The sequence below is a fragment of the Heteronotia binoei genome, chromosome 6, assembly GCF_032191835.1.
Source record: "Heteronotia binoei isolate CCM8104 ecotype False Entrance Well chromosome 6, APGP_CSIRO_Hbin_v1, whole genome shotgun sequence".
Lineage (NCBI taxonomy): Eukaryota > Metazoa > Chordata > Lepidosauria > Squamata > Gekkonidae > Heteronotia > Heteronotia binoei.
This window is the reverse complement of record NC_083228.1, coordinates 82,331,466-82,355,284: the sequence shown is the minus strand read 5'-3', so window position 1 is coordinate 82,355,284 and position 23,819 is coordinate 82,331,466. Positions and strand designations below refer to the sequence as shown.

The 23,819-nt window shown below is 47.7% G+C and overlaps 1 protein-coding gene across 1 annotated transcript in view; it reads left to right on the top strand.

Moving 5' to 3' along the window:
- Positions 1 to 23,819, top strand: part of INPP5D (inositol polyphosphate-5-phosphatase D) — a 124,805-nt gene that overhangs the window by 7,388 nt on the left and 93,598 nt on the right. Inside the window, exon 2 of the mRNA XM_060241947.1 lies at positions 15,180 to 15,243. Within this exon, the coding sequence (XP_060097930.1) occupies positions 15,180 to 15,243 (64 nt within the window). The remainder of the gene's footprint in view (positions 1 to 15,179; positions 15,244 to 23,819) is intronic.

Below are 23,819 nucleotides of genomic sequence, written 5' to 3'. Positions count from 1 at the left end.
TCAGGAAATTGTGTCAAAACCCAAAATCCAAAGTGGAAATCTCATCTTTTATTATCCCAGCAAATTCAATAGCCCAAATCCCATACAATGGCTGTGCCAGAAACTGAAACTATCTGTCTAATTGTTCGTTGTAGAGACTGGGTATCTTGGGCCTTTCAACTTGCTGAACTCTACCTGAAAGTAGCAGTTTGGAAATTGGGATGGAAATTTTCAAAGTGTATTTCTGCTGAACAGCAAGCTGTTTCTGATGGGTGTTACTTTCAGCAAAGGTTCTCTGTTTTATGTGCTCTATTGTGCATGTTCAAAACTACGAAAAGACAGATATCATAATAGGATGGCATCTTGCTTTCGTGTTTAACAGACTACTCCATTGCACAGCAATTCCTCAGGGAAAATAGCTGATACATAAATACAAAGGTACCATAACATTTATTGTAGGGTTGCCAAGTCCAATTAAAGAAAAATCTGGGGACTTTGGGGGCGGAGCCAGGAGACTTTGGGGGTGGAGCCAGGAGACCTTGGGGGTGGAGCCAGGAACAAGGATGTGACAAGCATAATTGAACTCCAAGGGAGTTCTGGCCATCACATTTAAAGGGACAGCTCACCTTTTTAAATGCCTTTCTTCCATAGGAAATAATTAAGGATAGGGGCACCATCTTTTGGGGCTCATAGAATTGGACCCTCTGGTCCAAACGTTTTGAAACTTGGGGGGTATTTTGGGGAGAGGCACTAGATACTATACTAAAACTTTGGTGCCTCTACCTCAAAAAATAGCCCCCCCAGAGCCCCCAATACCCACAGATCAATTCCCTATTATTCCCTATGGGAATTATTCTCCATAGGGAATAATAGAGTGCCTAGTAGACATTTCCCTCCCCCCCCACACACGCTTTCTAAAGGAAGGGGGAGGGCCTCCATACCAGGGAATCCCCCCTCCCTGCCCCCTCCCTTTCTCACACACACAAACAAACACTTACCACACTTGGTCTTCTTCCCTCTGCCTGCTGTGAAAACGAAAGCAAAGAAAGGGAGGGGCCGTTCTCTGAAGCCCTTCCTGTTTCCTCCTTCCTGCCCAGTCTTAAAGGGGCAGAAATTTTACAAACTGCTCAGGAGCTCTACACCAACATGAACCATTCAGGTATGTTCTCCCCCCCCCCTCCACCCCCCCGCTTCCTGATTTCTGGAGACCGGGGGATGAAGCTACGAACCCAGAAGTCTCCCGCCAAAGCGGGGGGGTTGGGAAGCCTAATTTATTGGCTTTTTAAAAAGCATTAATATGTATTTGAAAACTAACAGAAGCTTCTTTCAGAATTTTACTCAACTCAGTATGGGGTGTGCCTTGTCTCTGCTACCAACTTTGGAGTAGTATTGCCTATTCTAAATTGATAAATTCATGGAACTTGGGGAAGGGAAGGAAGAACCTAAGCAGAGATTAATACCATAGAGTCCACCCTCCAAAACAGTGATTTTCTCACTATAGCTTGGAGATAAGTTGTAATTCTGAAAGAGTTCCATGACCCACCTGGACATTGGCAACCCTAATTGAAGTGTTGCTTCATACATTACAAACTCTGTATGTCCCCCATGTGGCCACCACAAGGACTTTTGATGAGACATCATCTGTGAGTTCCATGCTTAGAACTTAATTTCCAGGTATGCATGAGTGGGGACTGCTTAAGGTCAGGAAAACAGCACAAAGAAGATGGTTCAAACAACTTCTTCCTAAACACCACAGTCCAGATCTGAATTTGACTACTGAAGGCCTGGGAATTAATCTCCCAGCACAGAACTCCCTGACCATGTAGGGGGCACAAGAACTTTAAAACTTGTGAATCATTCCTACAAGTGTTCTTTTTAAAAGCCCTTTCCACACATGCCACCAAGCAGCTTACTCGTTAGTTCAGTTTGTTTTTTGCTTGAGGGATCCATATGAATTGCTTCCATTAATTAGGAAGGCACCGTGAGTAGCTTGATCTTCAAAGGAAAAGTGGACTCAGTTGTTGATGACAGATCTACAATTATGTGAAAGCACATGGAGACTGAGGGAGCAGCCTTCAGTTTATAGGGTTGCCAATGCCTAGTTGGGGGCAGGGGATCCCCTGGTTTGGAGGCCCTCTCCCCGTTTCACGGTTATTAGAAAGCAAGGTGGGAGTGGGGAATGTCTGCTGGGCACTCCATTATTCCCTATGGTGACAGGTTCCCATGGGGTATAATGGAGAATCAATCTGGGGGTCATGGGGGGCTGTTTTTTGAGGTAGAGACATCTTATTTTCCACACAGAATCTACTGCCTCTCCGCTAAGCGCTCCCCCTCCCAATTTTTTTTTAAAAAGATTGGACTGTGGGTTCCAATTCTATGAGCCCCAAAAGAAGGTGCCCCCATCCTTCATTATTTACAATGTTTCCTTTAAATGTTTTTTATGGCAGATTTCTCTAAATCCCATATAGTGAAAAAGTCTGTCTTTGTGGGGCGAGCAGTCCAGATTCCATCCAACATACATTACTGGACTGTCAGCCTGGCGTGACTTTGTCCATGGGGTCACAAAGAGTTGGACTCGACTGTGCAACTGAACAACAACAACAGCTATATTCTAATTCCTGGAGGGAACTGTTTGGAAATCTTTCTCTTCTTCCCTGTGACTAATGGGACTGACTACCGACACCTACTGAAAGATAATTAAATAGAAATCACAAGGGCTATCAGTAAATTTCTGGAGAAGCCCATTAAAATCTATGCGGGGCATGTTTCACTATACATTTTATTAGTTTATTGTTCTTAATCATGGACTGTATATTTTGTCTGTCTTCATTTCATATTATGCCTGAGTATGCCAATAAAAGGGATGATGATGATATTTCCAATGAAGGAAGGGCATTTAAAAGGTGTGCAGTCCCTTTGAATGTGATGGCCAGAACTCCTTTTGGAGTTTCAATTGTGCTTGTTACAACTCTGCTCCACCCCAAAGTCCCCAGATATTTCTTGAATTGGCCCTGGCAGCCCTATGTAAGAAAGAAATATCTGCCTCTCTGTTCCTTCATGGCTAACCCTCTGGAATTACTTGCTTTCATCAGCTCTTCAGAAAACTTTGTGCTCACTTTTGCATGTCAGCAGGAGGAAATGATGCAAAAAAGCTGCATAGATAGATAGATTGAGTAAAGCAAAATCTGACCACAGAAGCACTGCTGTCACAATGAAGTATATCGAGAATGCTTTATATATAACTCAGTAGTAAGAATGAGCATTTGTTTATTGATTTATGAAAAAATGATCTGTTTGTTGTTATATTGTTGTTGTAACAGGAAAACTAACAATATTTCTTAATATTCCAGAAACTAGCTGTTGGCTTTAGACAGTTTGAGCTGAGTTCAGAGTCTGAGAGAAGGACAGGCAGTGTTTTCAGTCCATAAGATTTGAACAAGAAAATATTTTCCTGATTTTCTGTCTGTAAAATGTGGTCACCCAATGGGTCAAATAGCAGCCCCTGAAGCCATTTTGGCTTAGGAAAATGGCAAGGAGGGGAAACTGAAGCTTCTTCTCTTCCTGCATCATGGTACCTATCCAAATTGGGGGGGAGGGGCATGTGTTTGGGAAATTAGTTCTCTTGCACCTGACATTTATTTATTGCATTTATTAACGGGCCCAGGGTGGCTAACAACAGTTAAAATAAAAGAGTATTAAAATCAAAGTACAGTAAAATCATTAAAACATTTTAACAGTTCATACAGTTTGAAATATGTAATACGGTTCTAAGTTCACCCGCCAGGATCCAGGTGGTGGGTTTTTATTCTTATTGAGCGCCACATATAATGATATTATAGGATGTTATTTGGCACTCTGGATTTGTACTGGGATGGTTCAGGTGTCAATGCTGTGTGATGGTGGAATAGCGGTCACCTCCCCATTATTTGTTAAGCACCAGTTTAAAAAATTCTATCTTACAGGCCCTGCAGAATTATGGCAAGTTCCGCAGGGCCCTAATGTTTTTGGGGAGGATGTTCCACATAGCAGGGGCTGCCACTGAAAAAGCTCTTGCTCTGGTAGTGGCTAGCTGTGCTTCTTTGGGCCGGGGATCATAAGGAGATTTTGTGTACTTGATCGAAGTGCTCTCTGAGGCTCATATGGGGAAAGGCAGTCCCAGACGTAGACAGGTCCCAGGCCATAGATTAAGCTCACAGGATAACCTTGGACTAGTCATTACCTAGTTGGATTGTTGTGAAGATAAAAATGGAGGAGGGGAGAATGATGTAAGCTGCAGGCCTCTGACAGTGCAGTCCTAAGCAGAGTCAGACACTTCCACTGACTGCACTGCATAACTAGCTTACACAAAATTACACCAAAATACCCAAACTCACTGTTACATCCAGCATATCAATATTTCTTATTTTATTCCAAGTCTACAATGCCCATGCTTCACCGACAAAGTATCCCCCACAGCACTGGTGAAAACAGGAGTATACCTGTAACCAGGGCTTTTTTTCTGGAAAAAGAAGTGCCGGAACTTTGAAGAGGGAAATGAAGGAGAAACCCACAGGTGGTCCTCACAAACTTTTAAACACTTGCGAATTTTGTTTCCACAAAGAGGTTCTGAAACTCCATTCAACCTTCTTCAACCAGAAAAAAAGCCCTGCTCATAACATCTCTATTTTGGTCCCAATAATTACTTGACAATCCTCATCTTTTCCATTATTAAACATTGCTGATAGCTTTTCACCATTTGGTTGTGTTCACTATATTTTGCAAAAGTAAAGAGAGTGTTTTTTTTAAAAAACCTTCTGATGAAATAAAGGCACATTAAAAAAACTCATCTTAAAATGAGTTAACAGCCCTACTATATTTTGGACCACAAGGCAGGCATTGTAGAGACTTGGAATAGATGGGAAAGTTTACCACCCATAAAGTGATTGCATTGCCAAATACGAATAAAACAACATTAGAATTATAACATTACCATAAATTAAATTCATGCATATGATCACAATTGAATATTTTATTAGGATACTAATTTGTTCTTCAGAAGTCTATAGATTATACAAATCCCTGGCATGTTGGCTAATCTGATACCCACATTGCATTTTGCACATGGAGCAAAAGGATCACTATATAACTGAATCCCCACAACTTTTTAAACAAAAGAAAACATTATGAAAAACGCACAGTAATCAGAAATGCATTAGGGAATAAAGGCATTAGCAGTCCTCATCACTATCTGAACCATACAATCATTTTTTTTTATAGTTTAAAACAAAAATCCAGGACACAGACCATAGCTGTGCAGAATTTTTTATTTCCCATTTTACTTTTATTCTGTGCCCAGAGATTGTCACAGCAGCTGAAGCAACTGCATAAAGTCAAATTGGCAGCAGTTAGTAGTTTCTAAAAAAAGACAAGTGCCAAGGCCCAAGGCAGCCAAAGGAAGCCATACCATCTGTTCTGGAAGCTCTCCTCCTTGATTCTCAGGAATTCCAATTCACACTGTCAAATTCCTCCACATAATTGTATATACAGTTGCTAGTGTAAACCTGGCTATATTTGTAAGAAGTGTGGGAGAATAACCTCTAGGGCTGTCAGCCTCCAGGTGGGGCCTGAAGATCTGCCAGAATTAAAACTGATGTCCAGATAGGGTTCCAAATCCCCCGCCTGGGCGGGGGACCCCCGATTTGGAGCCTCCTCCCCCCACTCGCCAAAAATCTGGAAAGCAGGGGGGGGAAATGGCGGCCCTTCCCACCTGCCCGAGACAAGACAAGCCGAGCGCGAGCAGGCCTCTGGCTGGGTTCTGGCTGCCGACCGAGGTCTCGTGCCGTGCCAGTGGGGTGGGCTGGAGCTGAGCGCTCCTTCTCGGAGCCCTTTTCTCTCGTGTGGCAGCCGCACAGCTTCCCTTCCCACCTCAGCCCGGCTGGCTGGGGGCTCTTCCGCGCCCTGGTGGTGGAGCGCCGGCTGTCCCCAGAGGGAGGGAGGGAAGCTGGAGCAGCTGCAGCCTCGCTTGCAGCCTTCCTTGCTCCGGAGGAGCCCCGACGCCAGGCAAGGAGCTGCGGGCACCGCCATGGCCGAGATCGGCATCGACCAGTCCAAGCTGCCCGGCGTCAAGGAGGGTAAGGCGGCGGGGCTCCCACCAGGCAGGCCCTGCACTGTTGCCCTTGCCCCGCGGCCCTCTCCGCCCTGCCCTGCCTGCTCACGGCCCCGAGGAGAAGGAGGCGGGCAGCCCCAGCGCCACCGACCGCAGCCCGGCCAGCCCTCCAGCAAGTGCCTGCCTTTCCGGGGAGCCTGCAGGCAAAGCGCCCCGGCCTCCCTCCTTTCCTCCTGGGCCTGGGTGACACCCTCCCTGCAGCCAGGGGCCCACTCGGGAGGGCTACCTTTCTCCAAGTGGGGCCTAGAGAGCTCCCAGAATGGCCATGGAGCTCCTGGCTGCAGGGAGCCCCGTCCCCACCGGGAAAAGATGGCAGCTTTGGAGGAGGGTGGGCGCCCTCGAGGCCATGACTTGCATCCCCCCCGAGGTCCGTGTCCTTAACAGGCTCCGCCTCCAAAGCTTCAGGGGTTTCCCGACCTGGAGCTGGCAACCCAGCGCCTCCCCAATACAGGTTGGAGATTCTCTGTTTTGGCATTGGGAAGGGGCTTGAGCCAGCTGGCATGCTGCCACACCGAGGGGGCTCTTTTGTCAAAACCTGCCATGTGCCCCGTTCACACAAGAGACCTGTGGAGTGCCCAGGGCCCAAGTAGGACTCCCAGCTGATGGTCTGGTCTATATGGAGGGTGGGCCTTGCTGTCTTTCGCTCTCGAATGATTGCCAACGCCTGGGAAGGGGCACACTGAGGGCAGTTAAATGTGTGATAAAAGGAAGTCCTTCACCCAAAGGGTGATTAACAGGAGGTGGTGACAGCTGCAGGCATGGCCGGCTTCGGGGGGAGGGGTTGGATAGGCGTGTAGAGCAGGGGTCCATCGGTGGCTATTAGCCACAGTGTATTTGTCTGAGGCAGTGATGCTCTGTATTCTTGGTGCTTTGGGAGGGCACAGTGGGAGGGCTTCTGGTATCCTGGCCCCGCTGGTGGACCTAGGGTTGCCAATCCCCAGGGTCGTCAGAAAGCGGGGGGAGGGGAGGGAAATGTCTGCTGGGAACTCTATTATTCCCTAGGGAGATTTATTCCCATAGAAAATAATGGAGAATTGATCGGCGGGTATCTGGGACTCTGGGGGGGGCGTTTTTTCAGGTAGAGGCACCAAATTTTCAGTGCAGCATCTAGTGCCTCTCCCCAAAATACCCCCCAAGTTTCAAAACGATTGGACCAGGGGGTCGAATTCTGTGAGCCCCAAAAGAAGGTGCACCTATCCTTCATTATTTCCTGTTGAAGGAAGGCATTGAAAAGGTATGCCGTCCCTCTAAATGTGATGGCCAGGACTCTCTTTGGAGTTCAATTATGCTTGTCACAGCCTTGATCCTGGCTCCACCCCCAAAGTCTCCTGGCTCCACCCCCAAAGTCCCCAGATATTTCTTAAATTGGACTTGGCAACCCTCGGGGGGGGGGGGAAGTCTGCTGAGTACTTCATTATTCTCTATGTGGAGATCGATTCTCATAGGGTATAATGGGGAATTGATCTCCAGACTACAGTGATCAATTCCCCTAGAGAAAACAGATGCTTTGGAGAGTGGGCCCTATGGCATAATACCCTGCAGAGTTCCCCTCCTCAAACCCCACTCTCCCCAGGCTCCTCCACCCATAAAACTCCAGGAATTTCTCAACCCAGAGTTAACAACCCTATTTATATCCTGAAATAAGCCCTTGCCAATGACATAATAACATCACCAGCAACATGTTGGCATTAGACAGAACTCTATGATTTAACCAGAGTTTTGACAAATTGCTAGAGCAACACCAGTGTTGCACTGACATCACTTCCATTTCCACCAGAAGTGATATCAGCACATCAGGACACTAACATCCACCCTCCATTTTCTCCTGCTGCCTAGCTGAGGAGCAGCAAGAAGGGCCAGCTGGGGGCAGGAGTTCTCCCACCCCCGGAAGACATATGGCAACCCTAAGCTAGTCCAGCAGCCATCTTACTAATTATGGATGCTTGGAAAATGGCCTATAGTTGTTAACAGAGATGTAACAGAAGAGAGGAGAGATGCTTGTTCTCTTTCTGATAATGCCTAGTTTTAATGGTCCCTCTGCACTAGGGTTGCCAAGTCCAATTCAAGAAAATATCTGGGGACTTTGGGGGTGGAGCCAGGAGACATTAGGGGTGGAGCCAAGATCAAGGCTGTGACAAGCATAATTGAACTCCAAAGGGAGTTCTGGCATCACATTTAAAGGAACGGCACACCTTTTCAATTCCTTCCTTCAATAGGAAATAATGAAGGATAGGGGCACCTTCTTTTGGGGCTCATAGAATTGGACCCTCTGGTCCATTTTTTTTAAACTTGGGGGGTATTTGGGGAGAGGCACTAGATGCTATATGGAAAATTTGCTGCCTCTACTCCAAAAAAACAGCTCCCCCAGAGCCCCAAATACCCCGCTTTCTGATGACCCTGATGCGGGGGGAGGGTCTCCAAACCGGGGGATCCCTTGCCTCCACCTGGGGATTGGCAACCCTACTCTGCACCAACTAAAGCAGGGGTGTTGAACTCACTTGTTATGAGGGCCGGATCCAACATAAATTAATCCTTGTTGGCCGGGACATATCGGGTTGGGCCGAGCCATGTTGGGCTGGGGTACGTGTGTACCTATTTAAGATTAGATAGCAGAGATATAAATTTTATAAAGAACACAGACAAACACAAATACATTTTTTAAAAAACTTAAAACATGATTAAAACATTGGCACTCATTGGTCTTAAAGATGCTTTCTTTGTATTTCTCCCATGGGATCCATGGAACTGGGCAAAGGAAGCTCTAGCTCTTTCATTCCTTCTCCAGGGGACTGGGGGGGAGCCTCAGCCAATAAAAGGAAGAGAGGCTTGACTCAGTAGTGCTGCTGTGCGATTGAGAGAGCCTGGCAAAGCAAGCTCTCCCTCCCCCCCTCCTCCCCAAGGGAGGAGCTTCAGCCAATGGAGAAATTAGAAGTTTTGCTCTGTAGCGCCTGTGCAATTGAGCAAGCCTTGCAAAGCAAGCCGTGATGCAGAAGGAAGCAAGAGAGAGGGAGAAGGGAGCAGATGACAGCCAGTCGCTCAGGCGCCTGATAGGAGCCCTCTGGGGGCCTGATTCAGCCCCCGAACTGCATGTTTGACACTCGTGAGCTAAAGTTAGAAACCTCTAAATGGGACCTAAAGCTCTCCCTGAATTAAAACTGATCTCTAGACCAGAGTTCAACAATTCCTCTGTAAGAAATGGCACCTCTGGAGGGCTGACTCTATGACATCACAACCTTGTTGAGCTCTCTCCTGTCTCCAAACTGCTTCCTTTGGCACCACCCCAAATCTCCTGGAAGCACCTGGGCCAGAGCTGGCAACCCTAGCTAACTGTTGGAAGGGGCAGCATCCCAGCCTCAAGCTACTTGGAAGGTCACTGGGGAAAAAATAAGATGGTCTCCATGGTGTCATGTCACTTCTGAGTCATGTAGGCATATTGTGTTAATTTCTGGGGTTCTTCCCAGTTTTTATGGGGTAATTCTGGCCAGCAGCAGATAACTGAGTCCTGAAAGCAGGGAACCCCATCCTGACTATTGGATCTGGCATCCTCCACAAAAATCAGAAGTAATGTCATCATGCTGGGATGATGTTCTTGTTTGCCTGCACCTGGCAACTCTACCACTGACTATTAGGTGCAGTGCAGGAAAAAAAATGGCAAAATGACATGAGTCCTATGTAACGTACTGAGACGGGAGACGTTGGTAGGGCAACATGCTTTAATGGAAACACGTTACAAGAGAGAGAGCACGCGGGCCGGGTCCTGCTTATGTACATTCCCGGAACTTCTTCCCCGACAGGCCAGCCCAATCCTGGCCTGTTGAACTTCCCGCCGCTGCTGGTGATTGGCAGGCTCAGCGCTTCCTGCGGAGTCGCCTGGATGTCCCCAGTCGCCTTCGCTGTCCGGCTACGCGGACTAACGCTATTGCGTCATAACGAAATGGTTGCTGTATTGCGTTATAACGAAATGGTTGCCGCCTTATGCTATCGCAATACGCTACACTCCTCCCCCCATAGTTAATGTACATAGTCCTGGAGGTAGGCGGAAGGCCGACGCTCCCGTGTTGACCTCCTTGGTGCTGCTTGAGGTATGGGGGCGGCTTCTGCGGTCGGGGCATCTCCGGGGGTTGATGCGTCGGCTTGCTGCTGGTCTGGCTCTGTTGATCGCCCGGCCTCCGCTGGTGTGGGCAGGTGCGGTGCTGGCTCGGCGGCCTCGGGTAGATCCCTTGCTGGCTCCCCCCCGGGCATTGCTTCTCCCGCTTTGGTGGGCCCCTCCGGTAAAGTGCGGCGGTGCATTTGGTTGATGTGCCGCCGTAGGACTTGGCCCCCCTCTGTGGACACCTCATAGTGGCGGGACCCTATTACCCGCAGCACCCGTCCTGCTAGCCACCCCGGTCCCCCGGCGTAGTTGCGGGTGAACATCGAGTCCCCCGCGAAGAAACCCCTGGCTGCGTCCCTGGTTTCCGGGGACCCCCTGATGTCGGAGGCTCGGTCGGGGTGTAACCTGTCGAGCCTCGTAATGAGTTTGCGCCCCATGAGGAGCTCCGCCGGGCTCACTCCCGTGACCGTGTTGGGGGTTACCCTGTTGTCAAACAAAAAGGCGGCCAGCCTGTGGTCCCAGTCGCCCTGTACTATCCGGCCCAGGGCTTCCTTGGTAGTTTGGACCATGCGCTCTGCCTGTCCGTTGGTGGCCGGGTGAAACGGGGCTGACCTTATGTGTCTGATCAGGTACCTCTGCAGGAACGCCTGAAATTCCCCGGAGGTGAAAGCCGCCCCATTGTCAGAGACAATAGTGTCTGGAATCCCTTGGGTGCTAAGTGCCCTGCACAGTGCCCGGATGGTGGCTGCTGATGAAGTGGACGCTACTGGAATGACCTCCAGCCATTTTGTGTAGGCGTCCACCATAATCAGGAAGATCTGTCCCTGGAAGGGCCCCGCGAAGTCTAGGTGGAGCCTGGACCAGGGTTTCCTAGTGGTTTCCCATTGTGTCACCGGGGCACTGGGTGGCTCTGGCCGCGACTCCTGGCACACGCTGCACCTCTGAACCCAGTTCTCTATCTCTTCATCCATCCCCGGCCACCAGACGTAGCTCCTGGCTAAAGCCTTCATTCGGACTATGCCGGGGTGGGTCTCGTGAAGCAACTCTAGAACTCGCTTCTGCAGCGTGGGGGGAACCACCACCCTGCTTCCCCACAAGATGCACCCTTTGTGAGCTGCTAGCTCCTTTCTCCTCGTTTTGTAGGGCCTAAACTCTTCCCCCATGTTCCCTTCTGGTCACCCCCTCACCACCCAGTCGAGAACCCTTGCCAGTGTTTTGTTCTTCCCAGTGGCCTTCGCAACCTCCGCGGCGTGGAGGGGCGGCTCCGGGAGGGACTCGACCAACTTGACCAGGTGTGCTGGGGCTGGGTCAGGTTCTGTGTTGGGCAGTGGCAAACGGCTGAGCGCGTCAGCATGGCCCACAGCCTTGCCGGCTCGGTGGACTAGTGTGTACATGTAAGAGTTGAGGAATTGATTCCACCTCAACACGCGCTGTGAAAGTATTTGGGGGGTTTGGCGGTCAGGGGCCAGCAGACCTAAGAGCGGCTTGTGGTCAGTGGCTATTGTGAACCTCCGCCCATACAGATAATCATGAAACTTGTGGACCCCCGCCACGATTGCCAAGGCCTCCTTATCTATTTGCGCGTAATTGCGCTCGGCCGGTGTGAGTGTACGGGAGTAGTACGCCACCGGTACATCCCTCCCGTCCGGGAGTTGGTGCCCCAGGTCTGCGCCCACCCCGTATGGCGATGCTTGCCCCATACCCAAGGGGCTTGTTTGTCCAGCAGCCGATGTAGGGGTTCTGCAAGGGCTGCCTTGTGGGGGAGGAACGAGTGGTAAAAATTGAGCACCCCCAAGAAGCTTTGTAGCTCCGCTTTGCAGGTGGGGGCCGGGGCTTGCACGATGGCTCATGTCTTTTCCTCCGTTGGGTGGATTCCCGCTGCGTCTACGGCGAATCCTAGGAACTCCACCCTTGGTACCCCCAGCAAGCACTTCTCCCTCTTGACCTTGAGCCTCGCTGCTTGGAACCGGCGGAGCACTTCTCTTAGGCGGTTGCCGAATTCTTCGGGGTCCGGGGCAGCGATCAAAACATCATCGAAGAACGGCTGGACTCCGGGGATCCCTTTAAGGAGAGCGTCCATTATACTCTGGAAAATCCCCGGAGCGACGCTGACCCCGAACTGTAGCCTCCGCACTCGGAAGGCCCCCCTGTGTGTCACAATGGTTTGGGCCTCTGCCGTTTTAGCATCTACCGGAAGCTGTTGGTGGCCTGTGCCAGATCCAGCTTACCAAAGATCTTTGACCCTGCTAGGGCTGCCAGGATGTGGCTCACCACTGGCACGGGGTAGGGGTTATCCTGCAGTGCCTTATTTATTGTGCACTTATAGTCGGCACAAATCTGCACCTCCCCGTTTGACTTGATCGAGGTTACAATGGGGGTCTCCCACGTGGCATAGTCCACCGGTTCCAAGACCCCTTGGGCAATGAGGCGGTCCAGTTCGGCCTCGATTTTTGGCTTCAAGGCGAACGGAACCCGCCTGGCCTTGAGCCGGATCGTCCTGACCGTCGGGTCGAGCGGTAGGGAAATGGCCGGCCCCTTGTAGCTCCCCAGGGAACCGTAAAACACGTCGGGGAACTCTTGGCATACCTCCCCGAACCCCCTGGGTGTTAGGGTTTGCCCCACCCCCTCCACGCGGATCCCCAAGGGTTTGAACCACGCCAGTCCTAGCAGGGTGGTAAGCTGGCGCTTCACCACCAGGATGTCCAGCAGGCCGCTGAAGGACCCCCTCTCAACTTGCACCCGGGCCCACCCCACGATTTGAACCGGGTTCTTCTGAAAGTCCCGCAGTATGAAGTCCGCCGGCCTTAGTTGAAGCCGCTGGCGGGGGCACAGTTTCCTCAGGGTCTCCTCTGCTATAATGGAAATGGAGGAGCCTGAGTCCACCTCCATTTGGCATGGGGCTCCCTCAATGAGGACCGCCATTTTGATCTTGTCTGGGGTGGTAAGGGGCAAGTTCAGTACCTGTAGTGTGGTGAAGGCCGTGGAGTGGAACTCCACCGACTCTTGGTGAGTGGTCGTCCTCCGGCGATTGGACTTGGCCCGGCAAGCCCTCGCTATGTGCCCGGTCTTTCCGCAGCTCCGGCAGTCCCAGGTCCGGTACTGGCAGTCCTTTCTGTCGTGGGGGTCGCCGCAGCTGGCGCACTGTGTGGCTGGTGCTCTCTCCGCCGCTGGGGGTCGATCGGTGGCTCGGGATCGCTGTGGTGTGCGGTTGGTGGCCCCTGCTGGGCGGCGCAACTGGAACGCTTCTCCTTCGTCCTGACGGTCGAGGTCCAGCTCCTCGTGGTGGACTGCGTCAGTCTTCGCCCTGGGGAAAGTCCTCGAGGTCCTCTCGAATGCCACGGCTTCACTGAAGGCGCTCTGGAGGGTGAGCTCTTCCTTCGCAAAGAGCTTCTGCTGGAGCCTCTCGTCGCGAAGGCCCCACGTGAACCGATCGGCCAGGGTCTCTTCCAGGTGGGGGAAGTTGCAGTTGCCTGCGATCTGGCGTAGGGCCACCAGGTAGTCGGCGGCTGATTCCCCTGAGGCCTGATCCCTCCTATGAAAGAGGAACCGGCGGGCCACTCGTGACGGTTGAGGCAAGAAGTGGCCGGTGAGGAGCCTGATGACCTCCTCGTATGACTTCTCCGTGAGTCGGGCAGGGGCCGAGAGACCTTTGGCGATCTCGAATGTGGCCGCCCCGCAGACGCTCAGGAGAACGTCCCTCTTCATGCTATCCTCTGTGATCCGGTTGGCCCTCAGATAGCACTCAACCCGTTCCGAGTATGACTCCCAGGCCTCGGGATTTGCAGGGTTGAAGGTCTCGATGTGGCCGGTGGTGCCGCTCTGGTGAGCCATGCTGATGGCGGCGGCGATCGTGGCCTGTGGGTTGCCCTGTCTCCGGTGTAGCCGACGTGGCTAGAATCCCACCTTCGTCGCCACTGTAACGTACTGAGACGGGAGACGTTGGTAGGGCAACATGCTTTAATGGAAACACGTTACAAGAGAGAGAGCACGCGGGCCGGGTCCCACTTATATACATTCCCGGAACTTCTTCCCCGACAGGCCAGCCCAATCCTGGCCTGTTGAACTTCCCGCTGCTGCGGTGTCCCCAGTCGCCTCCGCTTTAATGCCTCCGCTGTCCGGCTATGCGGACTAACGCTATTGCGTCATAACGAAATGGTTGCTGTATTGCGTTATAACGAAATGGTTGCCGCATTGCATTATAACGAAATGGTTGCCGCCTTATGCTATCGCAATACGCTACATCCTAGATGGTGTAAAACAGATATTTCCAGCTGGTAGCTCAATGACTGCTGTGCAGTAGATCTTGCATCTCCTAGAAGACCCAGGAAAAGACTGTGTAAAGATCTGCTCTTAGCTGATAGCTTAATTTATGCTGCTCTTTCTAGCACATGTTTTATGTCTAGGACTGAACAAAAATGGTAGCTTGTGGGGGATGGGGGTTAGCTTGGGATAGTTTTCTTTACTTAGAAGTAGCCCTTATTAAAGAAAAGGTTGGCAACTACATGTTATCAGGATGTAAAACTAGATTTTATCAGGATGAGAGCAGAAAAACAAAGAACAGTAGTAGGTTTATATCTTGTAAGCATATAGAAGTTTCTGGTATAATGACACCTTTTCTTGCACTAGTTCTGCCCAAAGGATCAAAGTCGATAAGCAGTCTTTTGTCAGTCTTGTGACTGAATAATTAAAAGTAAAAATACAAAAAATAGGGTCTTTTCATAATGCTAATGATAACATGTTGACATGAAATTATTTTGCTTATCTTTACTGCCAGATGGGCCAGAAATACATTTTTTTTAAAATCAAGGCTAAGATGTCTTAGGAATAAATGCTTTATCCCAAAGTCTGTCAACACCAGAGTAAAGACAACTATCAACAGCAGTTTCCCCAGATTTAGCGTTATCTTCTTGTAGAACAAAAATTTCTAGCCATCCTAACACCCTCTCTTCCAATCTATTCCAGGCATCAAAACTGTGTGTATACCTACCGGATTCTACCTAATAAAGAAAATAAGCTTGTTATCCAGGTAAGCCCCAGTATGGAAGCATAGCTTTAAATTATGTAAGTCTTATACAACAAGGGTATTTGAGAAACAAGAGCTCCAGATTCCAGCAGGATTCCTAGCAACGCTATCACAAGCCCTCACATTGAAAACCTATTTAGAGCAGCACTTGCCAGGGGCAATATAAATGTTTCTCTTGCCTCCTTACAGCCTAGCCCACCCTGGCCCTTTCGGTTTTCCTCATTAGGTTGGTTGGTAGACCTTTTTTAAAAAATACCATAGGCATATAAAGATGCTGTACCATAGCTGCTGTTCCAGCTATCCCCTGGAGGGTTCTTTTCTAGGAGATCACAGCCTGTGGTAAAGTAGCACAACCATTTAGCTTCCCAGGGAATCAAGCCAAGTCAGAAGGCTGTATGCTAATCAAGTTAAGGTAAAGTGAAATGTGGCCAATTAGGTTTTTTTAATTATTGAGTTTTTAAATTATGGTTATGCTTGAATAGTTCTTGACTTGCAAGCTAGTTGACTGACCTGCTGAATTACAAGATAAAAATAAAGCCCTTTTCAGGCATTGTAGTTTTGGTGCTCCAACCTCATGCAACAGGGAAGGTCACTAAGATCCTCTCAATGTATATGGTTGCCATTTTGTGCAAATAGAGCAGTGTGCTTATTTTCTAGCCTCAAAGCCCAGCATGAACCATTCCAGTAATCTAATCACATGTACATGGAGCTACAAAATATGCATTTTGTTCTATTCATAAATATGGTTATGCATATAGGGGGGGATCATAGGTAGCACATTCTCCTATTATACAAGGTTAGAACCAGGGCTTTTTTTTTTTTTAAAGCAGGAACGCACAGGAACGCAGTTCCGTCTGGCTTGCTGTCAGGAGGTGTGGCTTAATATGCAAATGAGTTCATGCTGGGCTTTTTCTAAAAAAAAAAAGCCCTGTGTGAAACAATGGTGATGTCAGGGGATGTGCCATAATATGCAAAAGAGTTCCTGGTGGGCTTTTCTACCAAAAAAGCTCTGGTTCGAACACTAAAAATGCAATAACTGAAAAGGGCTAGCAGGCAACTGAGCCTAAATATATTTCCACAGTATTCCATTGGGGCCAAGGAATTGTCTCAAGGCATTATCAGCTATTTAAATCAGAAGTTTGTATATTCCATTTTGGTTTCTTTTTAAAAGCTAACTTGAAACAGTGAGACAAGGCAGGTTGTTTTCATGGGCTGGCCTTGTCAAGAGATCTCAAACATGTGTCAGAGGGCCATAGTTAAGGACTGACTGAACAGTTACATCCTACATATATGTTTGGCCTGATAAATCCTGCCAGTCTAGAATAATTGTATTCTGTACCAGTTAATTTTATGTGGTTGGTCTCACCACTTAAGGCTTTGGCTTTTTTCAGCTAATATTATGTTGTATTTCAGTCTCTGAAATACAACGTAATATTAGCCAGTTTGGTGTAGTGGTTAAGTGTGCAGACTCTTATCTGGGAGAACTGTGTTTGATTCCCCACTCCTCCACTTACAACTGCTGGAATGGCCTCGGGTTAGCCATAGCTATTGCAGAGGTTGTCCTTGAAAGGGCAGCTGCTGTGAGAGCCCTCTCAGCCCCACCTATCTCACAGGGTGTCTGTTGTGGGGGGAGAAGATATAGGAGATTGTAAGCCGCTCTGAGTCTCTGATTCAGAGAGAAGGGCGGGGTCTTCTTCTTCTGCAGTCTTCTACCTTGAGGAGGGGAGAAGTAAAATTTATATCTTATGAGACAAGTGTTAATGAGCTGTAGTTTCTTTGACAAAGAGGCAACTCTTTTCATTTATTTGCTACTTATCCTCCATCTTCACCAGAATAATGTATTGTATTTTTAAAAGTCTGATGTGCTATGCTTATTTGTCAATCAGCCTTTATTAATGCATTTCTCTTCAGATTTGCCTATCTCCAAATATTTTATAATCCCACAATGCTGTCCCGTCCTGTCTTTTTTTTAGATTTAGAAAACCCCTGCAAAGTTTGATATATGCCATACAAAAAGCTTGTATGATTTTAGATTGTTTAATGCTTAAAAACCCCAAGGCAGTAATCTAAGGAGAAAAAAGTCTATTTATATCCTGCTTTCAGTCCTCCCCTCTACTCCAGGACACCATTTTGGGATATTTATGATATTGGTAGGGATATGAATGATTTGTCAAATCAAAGTCCAGAATGTGTACTTGCTGGAAAGTAAAATATTTGGCAATTTGCTATAAAAGCCATAAAACCAACCACCTACTAAGCTATGGTGATGCCACAGATGCCTTGAGGTCAGGCGTGCTCAGAATTCTGCCTTCAGTTTATGTGCACTTTGCAGAGATCCAATGAGAGGAAAGTGCTACAAAATTACATTGCTGCTGAGAAACAGTTGTTATTCAGAAGGGATACAGTATTCCCACTGCATTCAGTGAAGTAGGACACAAGCCCATCTGATCAGTAGAAGACAGGGATTGCAGAAGTCAGGATTCAGATGAGCACAGAAGATCACAGACAAGAACGGGAACACACATGTATGTGAACACACAAGTCGTAACTGCACTCTGTAATGTTTCATGGTGTCATGTTTTGATATTTGATGCATACTCATGGTTTCCGTTTGTTATATCTGTATCGCACTTCTTAACTCAATAAAGCATTCTTAAGTTTAAAAAAAAAACACACATACACACAAGGAGACACTTCAGGTGTTTCTAAAATGGCTGACATACTCTGTCAATTTATCATTACATCCTTCTGGTGCAAAAAATACCCAACCTACCTAAAATGTGCCCAGCCTCTCAGATGAACAGAAGTGCCTTTTAGGGGGGGGGGGGGTAAAAAAAAAGACTAGTGCTACATTTCATTAGCAGTGTTATGAGTTTATTATAAAAGCTCATCCCTGCCCTACAAAAAAAAACTAGAAGAAAGGGACTGAGTGATTAATGACTGTTTCGAGTAATGTGGAGCAATGAAATGGTAAATAAAGTGTAGAGGATTTCCATTGCAGCATACAGTGATGTGGACAGTCTTGTTCAGATGTGACATTTTGGTGCTTCTCCCTTGTATAATGGAAGAATGCACTGCATGCAACCCTCTAGGTACCTGTGGTCATCATTTTGTGTGAATAGGGCAATGTGAATATTTTCCAGCTTTAGCATGAAAGGCACTTGGTTGTTCTGCTCACACAAAATGGCAACCATACATAAGAAGATTGCATGAAGCACACTGTTCTGATACACAAAGTAGGGGTGCCAAACATGTAGTGCCAGAACAGGGGGCTACAATCTTGTCAGTAGCTCCAACTGTCTTTCATTTGCAGTGGATCCTCTGGCTGGGATCCAGCCAGCTTTTACGCTTAGTCTTGCCCAATTCTCCTCCTTGCTAAAGCCCCTGCCCTACATGGCTTTTGTACATGCAGCTCCCATGATCCCCACAACATATATTTATTTAGTGTTCAAAGGGAACTGCTTTTTCTTTTTTCACCAGCAGAAAAGCTATTTTGATCCAGCTGTCCAGCTCTTGAGTAGTGATTATCACGGTGATTTCCTTTCTTGTCTGCTTTATTAATTTACTTTAGAAAATTGATTTGCAGCCTGGTCCTATGCTCCACTGCACTGCACTGCATTATGTTCAGGTGCTATATTTCCAGATGCTTCACCCACTTGCTCTGTTTCTCATTGCATCTACACATTCTTCGATATTATGCTATCATTGCACAGTAGAAAGCATTCTCTTCCTGGATGGTCTTTTTCATACAGGAAAATGCAGTTGCAAATGATTGCTATAGTAAAAAGCAGCACAATATCCTATGGCATATGGATAGGGTTGCTAGGTCTGTGTTGGAAAATACCTTGGGGATGGATCCAGAGACTTGGGGATGAATCCAGAAGAAGGTGGGGTTTGGGGAAGGGAGGGTACAATGCCATAAGCAGGGTACAGTGTCAAAGAGTCCACCCTTCAAAGCAGCCATTTTCTCCAGGGGAGCTGATCTCTGCCAGCTGGAGATCAGCTGTAAAAGCTGGAAGTCTCCAGGCCTCACCTGGAGGCTGGCAACCCTATGAGCAAGTCCTCCTCTCTCCAGTACAACAGAAGCAGCTACTGATTTACTTTTGGGTTCTGATTTCAACTGGATTTGTGACTGCTATTCTTTATAATCCATCTTCAGTGCTTTGCACTTCATCAGTCAATAGAGGAATCAAGTGCATTATGCCACATCTTAAGGGACATAAGAACAGTTCTGTCCCCCTAGTGCCATACTGTGGTAGAAGATAATGGGAAAATGTAAGGTTTTTAAATTGCAAGCAGGACAAAAATTCTGGGCTGTGTTCTAGTTGCCTGCGTCAGGAGACTACTTTGTCTATTTCTATGCATCCTTCTGCTTGGATCCCAAGGTGTAAAGCAGGGATATGTGGGCTTAAAGAAGCTGCTTTTTATGTGTAGCGTCATTCATGAGCATTTAGTTCTTCCTTCCTTTGAAACCTTGGCAAGGAGAGGGTGTGATTTTGCTGTCCTTCAGCACTTACTAACCTCAGTGGATGTCAGGATTGTTGGGTTTGAACAAACTGGTGTTCATTTTGAGCATCTGGTCACTTTCTTCCTGCTCCAACTCTGAGGTCAGGAGGACTCTGTGTAACAGGAAACTGATGTGCGTAATTCGAAAGCAGGCCAGCAACTGTGACTCACTGCTTGCCAGATGAAGCTCAAACAGTAGGGTACTTGTGTATTCTTATCATGCTGGAAGCTGTCAGCTGCTGAAGAGCAGATGAGAATTGATAAGTAGGAAGATGGTTTTCCTTCTGGATCCTCCACTAAAACCAGAAGGAGATCTGTGCTGTACCACACAAACTTCTGTTAAACTGGATAATTGCAATAACAAGAGGCATAAAAGGATCATAAAGAACTGCTGTGGGGAGGGAAGCGCAGATGAAATCCATGATCCTTCCATCCTGATTATGGGATCCAACCCAGTACAACAACAGCATTATACAGTCCCTGTCAAATTGCTAGAATATATTTTGTTGTTTACCCCTTCACAGTAGGCTAGTTGGGGTGTGCTGGCAGAAATTTCCATACAGACATGGGCACAGTTTCATCTTCACAATACATCCACTATCCCCATTGCCAAGAAGAACTCACAGGAAATATGACACAGAGCATCCTTTGCATCTGATGTCAGCAATAAGGCCTGTTACGGGAAGTACCAAATACATTTGGAAACTGCTGTTCTAGGCAGTGTGTTACAGGCCAGGAAAGAAACTGGCATGGTTGCTGCTAAACCTGTTTTTGCTCGGGAAGGAATTAAGTTTTGTATGGATTTTGTGAAATATTTTAATTTAGTATGTTTATTATGGGGCTTACTTCAGTATAACGGCCTAAGTAGAAAAGAAGGAAATTGATGCTTGCAAGAAGACAGCATGAATAGATGCCCTAATTGTCTAGAAACTAGGGTTGCCAGGACTGGGCTGGAAAATACCTGAAGATTTTGGGGGTGGAACCTGGAGAGGGCAGGGTTTGTGGAGGGGAGGGGCCTCAACATAGTACAATGCCATAGAGTCCACCCTCCACAGCAGCCATTTTCTGCAGGAGAACTGATCTCTGTAGCCTGGAGATCAGTTGTAAATGTTGGAGATTTCCAGGCTCCACCTGGAGGTTGGCAGCCCCGCTAGGATCCCTATATAACTATCATGCACAACACTTACTTTTTGTGGTTCCTGAAAGTAATAATGAAAATGTGCAAGTGTACTTCCCAAAGCCCGCTGGTTCTAAGCCCAGTGGTATTGTCCATCTGATGCAAATGACGGGGACTGCTATAGCCAAGGGCAGTAGCAATTCAGGCTAGTAGCAGCTAATGGTGGCCATGTGGCGGGGGGGGGGGGTGCTGCATGAACAAGAAAATGTGTGTATGAATGAGAGTTCACTCACTTAATTGAATGATATGTTCTGCATTATATTGAGTAGGGTTACCAAACCCCAGACGGGACTTGGAGATTAGTTCTCCAGGAGAAAATGGCTGCTTTGGCGGGTGATAAATATGGCATTATACCCTGCTGAGGTCCCTCCTTTCCCCAAACCCCATCAGGCTCCACTCCCCCCAATTTTTGAAAGTGAGCCAAGTTTTAGGGTTGGCAGCTCCTGGTTCAGAAACACCTGGGTGTTTCTGAACCAGGAGCTGCCAACCCTAAAACTTGGCTCACTTTCAAAAATAAAGTGTTTTGTTCTCTTATTGTCTCAGCCTCAATGTTTCCCATCTGTAAATGGGCTGTTTTCTAGCATGTCTTCTGCCTAATTCTTTAATAATCTGCTGAATATATGTAACTGTGACTGTGCTCACCTACTTTTAATTTTTGCTTTGTGCAAGTAATCTGGATTATCATTCAAGGAACTAGTAGATGTGCATGGAATGCCGGACTCTAGGTGGGCCCTGGAAATCCTCCAGAATTACAACTGATCTCTAGATTAGAGAGATCAGTTCCCCTGGAGAAAATGGCAGCTTCTGAGGTCAAACTCTGTGGTATACGATAGATAAAATTCCCCTCCAAATTCTCTCCCCCACAGGCACTGCCCCTCAAATTTCCAGAAATTTCCCTGGCTGGAATTGGCAAACCTAGGTACACCAAAATTAACATAACATAGCATTTTCTGTGGATTCCAAAGGCTTTGCCTCAGGTGGATATATCTCCTGTTATGGCTGGGCTCCATTTCAGTGCACACTGGCTCTGGACCTATTTCACTGTGATCTGTGTATGGCTATTTCCCTGTGGGGATCTTTACCTAGGTAGAACACAGCATGTTCCTGCTCTATTGAGGAGCTAACATATGATGTTGCACCCTTTCTGATTCGTGGGCTTTCCCTTTCAACCTGGAGCAAAGCAGCATCTCCTTTGCTTCAGCTGCAAAAGGAAACAGTGTACTGGCTGCAGGCAGAGTCTCCTTGTGAAAGCTCTGGTTGCAGCCAATCCATAGAGGGGGCAGTGTTTAGCACCTCCTTAAAAATGGCAGTGCTAAGCTCCAACATACCCCCCCCCCTTTAGGCCTTTTACAGGGTTGTGGGTTTTTTGCTCCTTAACACTTGAGATGCTGCTCAGCTGTTGCAAGAGAGGAGGGTTGCTGGGCTGCAAGAGAGCCTGGCAAGATTCTCAAATCAGCATTTTTGTGCCAATGTGACAAGGAAGAAGAGGGTAGAGAGGGACAGCACCAACAGTGCACCAACAGTGCTGCAACAATTCTGCTTGCTGCTGCTTGTACAGTTGGGGGAGGCGGTACCATTCTGTGTGGAACCAGCCTATACATTTACTTGTCCTAGATTTTAATTTTAAAATACATTTCACAATACATTATCAGGAGAATTACCTATTGTAGGTAAAAACTTTGAAGGGAGCATGTTTAAGATGCAACTGAAGGTAAATGCTCAAAACAATGGCTGCATGAAGTTGGCGCAAGGAGTGATCCCTCAGTCAGCCCCTTACTGCCAAACAGATAATCTCAGGAAAGGAAAAGCTCAGGGTTGTTGGCTATTAATAGAAAATCCTGAAGGGAGAGACTAATTAACACCCAAGTTGTACTAGACATAATGTGTTATATGCTCCTATAACTGTGTTATCACCAGACTTTAAAAATTACACAAGAAAATTGTAATATGAATGAAAATAAAAATGGCCACTGTGAATAAATGAAGAATAAACAGGCACTAGCACTGACTGGCAGTGTCATGGCTGACACCTTGACTCATCTAGGATTGCCAATCCCCAGGTGTGGGCAGGGGATCCCCCGGTTTGGAGGCCCTCCCCCAACTTCAGAGTCATCAGAAAGGGGAAGGGGTGAGGAAATGTTTGCTGGGCACTCCGTTATTCCGTGTGGAGACTGATTCCCATAGGGTATGATGGAGAATTGATCCATGGTTATCTGAGGCTCAGGGGCTGTTTTTTTAGATAGAGGCATTACGATTTTAGCATAGCATCCAGTGCCTCTCCTCAAAACATCCTCCAAGTTCCAAAAGTATTGGACCACGGGGTCCAATTCTATGGGCCACAAAAGAAGGTGTCCCTATCCTTCATTATTTCCAATGAAGGGAAGGCATTTAAAAGGTGTGCAGTCCCTTTCAATGTGATGGCCAGAACTCCCTTTGGAGTTCAATTATGCTCGTCACAACTTTGCTCTTGGCTCCAACCCCAGTGTCTCATGGCTCCACCCCAAAGTCTCCTCACTCCACCCCAAAGTCCCCAGATATTTCTTGAATAGTACTTGGCAACCCTAGACTCATCGCCTATGAGTGAGAAAGATGAGCAATGAACATGCTCGTAGAAAGCTAGCCTGTATTAACTCTTAGAACAGTAAAGGATTTGTTTCTTGAGATACATCCTTTCTAGTCTTCTGACTAAGAGCCTTGAGCTGAAGATACTCAGAATAGAACCTGGGACCTTCTGCATGCAAACTATGTGCTTTACTGCTGAGACCCAATTTGCTGGAACTGCTTCCTGCTGCAACCCGGCCTCCACCTCAGACCCAGACACAATAGCTAGCACCACTCCTCAGCATTGATTGACTCTCCTGGTGCCTTTAAAAGCAGGCCTGGGAGGCTACTAATT